General features: G+C 40.5%; 1 protein-coding gene across 1 annotated transcript; it reads right to left on the bottom strand.

Annotated features, from left to right (window-relative positions):
* Positions 1–1,993: 1,993 nt before the first annotated feature.
* LOC133548885 (glutathione-specific gamma-glutamylcyclotransferase 1-like) lies at positions 1,994–7,602 on the bottom strand. Its single transcript, XM_061893827.1, has 3 exons — positions 7,286–7,602; positions 7,188–7,223; positions 1,994–2,621 (listed from the first exon to the last, which is right to left on the bottom strand). The coding sequence occupies exons 1-3, from the start codon at positions 7,454–7,456 to the stop codon at positions 2,217–2,219; spliced, it is 612 nt and encodes a 203-aa protein (XP_061749811.1). The 5' UTR covers positions 7,457–7,602; the 3' UTR covers positions 1,994–2,216.
* Between the last annotated feature and the right edge of the window lie 315 nt (positions 7,603–7,917).

Below are 7,917 nucleotides of genomic sequence, written 5' to 3'. Positions count from 1 at the left end.
TGCAATGGGGCCTATTTGTCTTTACCGGTACAAGTTATGTTCAAATCAATTTCCAGCATCTTATTGTCATGACCAGAAATGGACTCCGAACACAGGTGCAGGATTTCAGAAGCAGTTCTTTATTATGGGAAGGGGCCCACAACAGGAAAAACAAAACAGGCTATTAAAACAGATGTAACCTGACCACTAAACTTACAAAATTATCAATAACTCAAAACTCCCCGGCTAAAGAGGGATACAAATTGCTAACAAAAACTAAGTACAACAAAAGGCAATCCAACGGAGGCAATGCTAGGAAGCTAATCTTACCTGACAAAAGCTACAAACCAAGAATCTCCCGTGGATACAAAAGGTACATAAAAACGTGGCTATGGCTGTGGACAAGACTGTGGGAAAGGAACGCTGGAGGTGCGCACAAGAAGATACAAAACTCTCTGGCACAGGACAGAAGGAAGACATTGGGGAACAGGTGAAATCCATCCATCCATCCATTTTCTACCGCTTGTCCCTTTTGGGATTGCGGGGGGTGCTGAAGCCTATCTCAGCTGCATTCACAAATTTGAAGGGGTCTTTGTAGAAAGAAGCGTGTTCTTGTTTGCTCCTTCCTTCTGCATTTCCCTACGTTTGCCTACTCTAGATCTCTTCCTGCAGCAAGTTTATGCCCTCCTTCTCGTCCTCTGTGGCCTTCCTCCATTGCTTCTTCAGCTGCTTCCTCTCCTTGACTAGGCGGTCTATTTCTGTCTGTCTTCTGGACTTAGTGGGGATAGATGGAGCAGATCATTTTCCTTCGACCACTCCAAAACGTTCCACTCCATAGGCATAGATGAGATCCCCCATTCTCTCCAACTTCTTCATGGTGGTGCCTCTGATCCCTTATTTGATGTTGCAGAGATCAGTGTTGACCTCCTTCCACAGTGTCCTGTCGCAGGATTTTGGCCACTTGACTAATGGCCTTAGCCCCTGGATCTTCTTTACCGTTGCAGGTCGTAATGGGTTGGGTTCAGGTTGTTCTCCCATAACTGGTTCTTCCTCCTCAGGGACAGGGGCGTTGATGTCCTGCAAATTGTGGGTTTTGTCCTGCTGCTGAACTCCAGTCGACTGACTCGACCTGCTTCTCAGAAGGTAGCTGTCAATGCGTGTTCCCTGTTAGAAATTAATTCATTACATTTTGGAATAAGGCTGTGGAAAAAGTTAAGTGCTGTGATAGTTTTTGTCAATACTATTATCGTTGTTATTAATATTTATTTGTCTTATGCCCCCATGCACTCTGTGTACTTCTTTTTCTTTAAAAAAAATAATAAAGTCAAATAAAATAAAGTCACATACAAATAATATAATTGTCCAACAAGTAAATCTGTACATCTATATCGATTTTTCAGAGCGGCTGGACGGGACAGATAAAAAAATGAGAATAATAATGAAATAACATACTGTATTTTGTGCTTTAATTTGGGACGTCCGGCGGTCCTACATGGTTGCTTCTGGTAGACACTGACCATAATTTGGGGATCCCTGGTATAGAGTATATAGTATAGCGCTAAGTTCTGTTGGCAACACTAATGCTCCTGAGTGCTTTGTATTCTTATTCTCTGGCAGACAAGGTTATAAAGTGTGTATGATTGAGGGCGAACACATAGCGCCCACTCTTTTCATGGCAGTACAAATGCGTTCATGGCAGGCCGCTGACATATGGGAAAGACTGAGTTATAATCTGCTTTGTATAAACGTGCCAATACTTCACACTGCCTCCAAAAGTGAACTGCATTATTTTTCTTGCAACTTGCCCATTATTTTGAATCCTACCACTAAGGTATAATGTATGGTATATAGGAGGTTCACGATGACATGCACAGAGGCTCCCTTCACGTTGTCGTTGCTTGTACAGTAGTCAGCATTTCCTAGAATGTTACAGCTGTACATTCCTGAGCCACGTGATGTGTGAGCAATGAACGTGAGGTCAACAAGAACCTAGGAAAGTCCATGCAGGAGTCACTGAACTTCAAGGCAATTTTATTACATTACAATTCTTCCATTTATTTACTTTTTTAAAAAGTTCATCACATGCTTTTGTATGCATGATAAAAAAATATGTAAGACAACATTAAAAACAATAATCTAATGTCCCAACGAAATGGTCATAATTCAGGCAACAATCTGCTACATGTCTCACATTACTGTCGAGTGACAGTAAAGTGTTGTAAGGTGCTTAATATATTTTAGACAGTCTTCGAAAGGAGGGAGTTTTGTACTGCACAGTTGTGGTAAACGTTCAGAACGGCGGCCTCGATGGAGAAGAGATGCTCGTCCTCCACCTCTGGGCAGGATAGCCTCATGAAGTCAGCCAGTCGAAACAGATACTCCATGTTGTGGCCTGTCTTGCCCCTGCAGGCCACAATTTTGTCGGCGATCTCCTGGTGCGAAGCCGGGCCCAGGTATGTGGGGCTGTTTGCGGTGGCGATGTAAACAATGGCAGGGTGAGAGTCCTTACCCTTCTCCTGCGGGATGAACTCCACTGTTTTTGTTATGTAACCTCCGAGCACCACTTCTCTCACGTTGAGGTACTGAAAGGCCTCATTTATCTCAGCATCTGTCACTTCGTAGGCAACTCCCCACGTGCAAGCCTGCAGGGGACAGAAAATCATTAACTAAAAATATCAGTGGCACACATTGTGTAAGAGTCCAGCAACGATATTAAAAACAAATAAAGCGACGATAATGTCCGGATTGTGGTGGGGGCTTTATGGCAGCGCACCAGCTGGTTCTGAATAATAATCATTTGAGGATGTATGCACTGTTTAACCTATTTTATTTGTCATCAAAAACTTTTTTTTTTTTTTACACTATAGCTAGACCCTTGTGTAATACAGTGTTTGCTCATTAATCAATTAATAGTCGAAGGAAATGTTTTGTTTCAAAATTCTTGGAATATGTTGCCAGAATCCTACATTAAAATTTATATTTTGAAAATATAACAATGCTTATGTTGAGATAAAATTTAAAGTGCGATTCTACAAACCCTGTTTCCATATGAGTTGGGAAATTGTGTTAGATGTAAATATATTAACGGAATACAATGATTTGCAAATCATTTTCAACCCATATTCAGTTGAATATGCTATTTGATGTTCAAACTGTGGACACTTTTTTTTTTTGCAAATAATCATTAACTTTAGAATTTGATGCCAGCAGCACGTGACAAAGAAGTATGGAAAGGTGGCAATTAATACTGATAAAGATGAGGAATTATCATCAAACTCATATTTGGAACATCCCACAGGTGTGCAGGCTAATTGGGAACCGGTGGGTGCCATGATTGGGTATGAAGGCAGCTTCCATGAAATGCTCAGTCATTCACAAACAAGGATTGGGAAACGGTCACCACTTTGTGAACAAATGCGTGAGCAAATTGTCAAACAGTTTAAAAAGAAAAATTCTCAACGGGCTATTGCAAGGAATTTAGGAATTTCACCATATATGGTCCATGGAGGCTTCACGGTGGCAGAGGGGTTAGTGCGTCTGCCTCACAATACGAAGTTCCTGCAGTCCTGGGTTCAAATCCAGGCTCGGGATCTTCCTGTGTGGAGTTTGCATGTTCTCCCCGTGAATGCGTGGGTTCCCTCCGGGTACTCCGGCTTCCTTCCACTTCCAAAGACATGCACCTGGGGATAGGTTGATTGGCTACACTAAATTGGCCCTAGTGTGTGAATGTGAGTGTGAATGTTGTCTGTCTATCTGTGTTGGCCCTGCGATGAGCTGGCGACTTGTCCAGGGTGTACCCCGCCTTCCGCCCGATTGTAGCTGAGATAGGCGCCAGCGCCCCCCGCGACCCCAAAAGGGAATAAGCGGTAGAAAATGGATGGATGGATGGATGGTCCATGGAACCATCAAAAGGTTCAGAGAATCTGAAGAAATCACTGCACGTAAATCTGTATGAAAAACACTACTTTTTTAAACAATTTCCATAGACACAATTGAAAAATATGTTTATTATCCTGTATTGTTGTTGTAGTTTCCAATGAATTGACCAACGCTTCCATTGGTTCTGCGCAGTGATTCTCAAACTGTGGTACATGTACCACAAGTGTTATGCAGGCTCCATTTAGCCTAAGAAGTCTGTAAATATGTACTGTTTATGGAGTATCATTGTTAATGATGTTGTCGTAATGTTGCAATGGTCAAAACTATTAAATATACTTGCTAAATGAAACCTCTGCCTTGTTTTTAATGAATACTTAGGCCTACTACATCACTGTGTTTTAATGTTAGTCATTATGGTGGTACTTGGAGAGCCAAGTGTTTTTTGAGGTGGTACTTGGTAAAAAAATTTGAGAACCTCTGAATGAGCGTATTTTGCCACAAAATATCATATTAAACAAAGTTCTATCAGTGTGACAACTATAAAAATAAACATGTTTTTAAATGAACATTTTAAAACAAAGGCACTTTTTCGGGGAGTTAAGCGCTTGTGTTGGATCCCATTAAATGTTTGGTTTCGGTTTTAGTTTATTTCGAACATGCATACAATTACACTGAACAAAAATATAAACACAACACTTTTGTTTTTGCTCCCATTTTTCATGAGTTGAACTCAGACATCTAAAACTTTTGTTATATAAACAGAAGACCTATTCCTCTCAAATATTGTTCACAAATCTGTCAATATCTGTGTTAGTGAGCATCTCTTCTTTGCCAAGATAATCTATCCCACCTCACAGGTGTGGCATATTAAGATGCTGATTAAACAGCATAATTATTGCACAGGTGTGTTTTAAGCTGCCCACAATAAAAGGCCACTCTGAAATGTGCAGTTTTATTACATAGCAAAATGCCGCAGATGTCACAACTTTTGAGGGAGCGTGCAGTTGGCATGCTGACTGCAGGAATGTCTACCAGAGCAGTTGTCCTTGAATTGAATGTTCATTTCTCTACTATAAGCCGTCTCCAAAGGTTTTTCAGAGAATTTGGCTGTACATCCAACCGGCCTCAAAATTGCAGACCACATGTAATCACACCAGCCCAGGATCTCCACATCCAGCAGGTGGATTTCAATGACCGTCTAGACCCTCTACCCGGATAAATAAATACAAATTAAAAATACACATTTCAGAATGGCCTTTTATTGTGGGCAGCCTAAGGCACACCTGTGGGATAGGTATTTGTGTATAAAGTACAAGTTGTATATCTTTGTGGGTTCAACTTATGAAAAATGGGAGCAGAAACAAAAGTGTTGTGTTCATATTTTGATCATTATACATTATGATACATCACACACTGTACCTGCATATAAAGTTGTGGCCATATACAATATACAAAACTTTTGTTTCTCTCATGTAACTTGTTGCATATAGCCGACCCACAATCTATTTTGCCATCTTGTTTTGTATCATGGCACAGTTTTTGTCCAACACTGTCAAGTGAAAGACTGTTATTTAAAGGCCTACTGAAACCCACTACTACCCACCACGCAGTCTGATAGTTTATATATCAATGATAAAATATTAACATTGCAACACATGCCAATACGGCCTTTTTAGTTTACTAAATTACAATTTTAAATTTTCCGGGAGTTTCGTCTTCGAACCGTCGTGTAATGATGACGTGTACGCAAGACGTCACGGGTTTTTAGCAAGTATGAGCGCTGCATGCACACACATACGGATAAATGTCGTCTGATTTAATGGCATAATTATACAGTTTTTTGGACATCTGTGTTGCTGAATCTTTTGCAATTTGTTCAATTAATATTGGAGAAGTCACAGTAGAAAGATGGAGTTGGGAAGCTTTAGCCTTTAGCCACACAAACACACGGTGATTCCTTGTTTAAAATTCCTGGAGGTGAAACTTTCCTATGGATCACAGCACGGTCAAGAGAACATGGATCCCGACCACATGTCAACCAGCAGGTTTCGGTGAGAAATGTGTGGTTAAAAAGTCAGTTCTTACCGGAGAAAAGCTGAGCTTGTGCCGTCCATAGCTGCCGTCGACTCCCCTGAGACACTGCGCGTCAAGACAACCGTGGAGACACCCTTCCGACTATCAGGTAATATTAAACTCACTAGCAACACAATAGAAAGATAAGGGATTTCCCAGAATTAACCTATTAAATGTGTCTAAAAACATTGGAATCCGTCCCAATGCAACCGTGTTTTTTTTTTTAACTTTTTTTTTTTTTTTCTAGTCCGTCACTATCAATATTCTCAAACACAAATGTTTCATCCTCGCTCAAATTAGTGGGAAAATTGTCGTTTTCTCGGTCCGAATAGCACTTTTTGTTGGAGGCTCTCATTAAAAACAATGTGAATATGTGAGGAGCCATCAAACATGTGGCGTCATCATCTGCGACTTCCAGTAGAGGCAGGGCATTTCTCTTAGCACCGAAAGTTGCGAACTTTGTCGTGGATGTTCTCTACTAAATCCTTTCAGCAAAAAAATGGCAATATCGCGAAATGATCAAGTATGACACATAGAATGGACCTGCTATCCCCGTTTAAATAAGAAAATCTAATTTCAGTAGGCCTTTAAAAAGAAACAAACTACTTTCCACACAACCAAAAACAACAGGTCTGCTTTTGACCCAAATATTTAAAATGTGATACGAAATTCAGAAAAAAATATTGTCCATATTATGAAAACAGTCCATATGTTGTCAGCCACATGTTTTGGTTGTGTGCATGTGCGTGGTAGAGGGAAAATAGGGATAAGTGGGGGCTGACTGTTTCAACCTGGGGTAATGTAATGAGGGCACAGGTTTTTAAATGTTTCAAATGAATTTGTGCTGCATTTTATATGAACAAAAAGTCCTTCACAAACAACGTTTGAGTGATTGTTTGAAAATGGGACTTATCCTGTGTGCACCGCCTTTTTTCCACTCAATACGTTTTTTCTAAAGTTGCATTATTTTTTTTAAAGTTATACAAATAACTATGCTACACTGTTACTTTTACTAATAACTGTATACAGGTTTTTGTCTATATTTGACCATTTTGCACCACACTTTGAAAAAACACTGCTCCACTTTATTAGTCAAATGTTTTGGATCAAATGTACGTTTCCTTCACGTTGCCACTTATTGGTTGTAAACAGCAGGGTGATGGCGATGATGTCTCAGTAAAGTAAGAACATGGCATGCTATTTATAAAGCAGTGTACAGTTCTGGCTACATATCTCATATCTGTATGATGACTTACCTCCTGGTCCTCTATCAGCGTCACCACCCTTCCTGGCTGTGGAGAATTAGGACACCATGTTAACTCAGTACTTACAGTATATGAAAAGTGCTTCTTACATTCTTCTTGTCTCCTCGATAAAAGTCATCTCCGTGCCAAAATCGTCGTTTGTAGCCTTCAACGTAGCCTATTTGTCTCCTCTGGTAGACAAAATCAGGTTTCCACACTAAGGAGCCGTAACCAAATATCCACTGACTACTTTTCCCTTCCAATATCTCCTGTGGTTTCATTGCTGGTAGTAGCTGCTTCTCACAACTAAAAGTTGTTTTTCTTCCCAGGCAAAAATTCCCCTAGAAGTGATCGCTTCTCCTTATAGCTGCATATTGCTGCAGGGAGGATGCACTCGAAGCGCCTTTAAATGCTCCAGGATTTGTTTTTTTTTTAACCAGCGCTCCTTTGGTTTTTGCAAACACGTGTAGTTGTTGTCCAAGTGACGTCAGGGCCACACTCTCCCGTCCAATAGGAACCCGGAGGAGGCGGGCCTAGGACACAGATTTCATTTGTCTGGAAAACTGGTGATGATCTGTTCCACCTCCAGTTAAATCAAAACAAAACTACCGCGCCACTTCTCACAACGAAATTACTGTAATACCAGTCAGAACGAAACCATCCACAAGTGAAAGGAAAATAATTTTGGGCTTATGCAATCAGTATTAATATTTGTCTTGTGACTGTGTGTCTTATGATTATG

This window comes from Nerophis ophidion, linkage group LG03 (genome assembly GCF_033978795.1).
Source record: "Nerophis ophidion isolate RoL-2023_Sa linkage group LG03, RoL_Noph_v1.0, whole genome shotgun sequence".
NCBI classification, from domain to species: domain Eukaryota; kingdom Metazoa; phylum Chordata; class Actinopteri; order Syngnathiformes; family Syngnathidae; genus Nerophis; species Nerophis ophidion.
The sequence above is the reverse complement of the archived record's forward strand: the minus strand, read 5'-3'. Positions and strand labels throughout refer to the sequence as shown.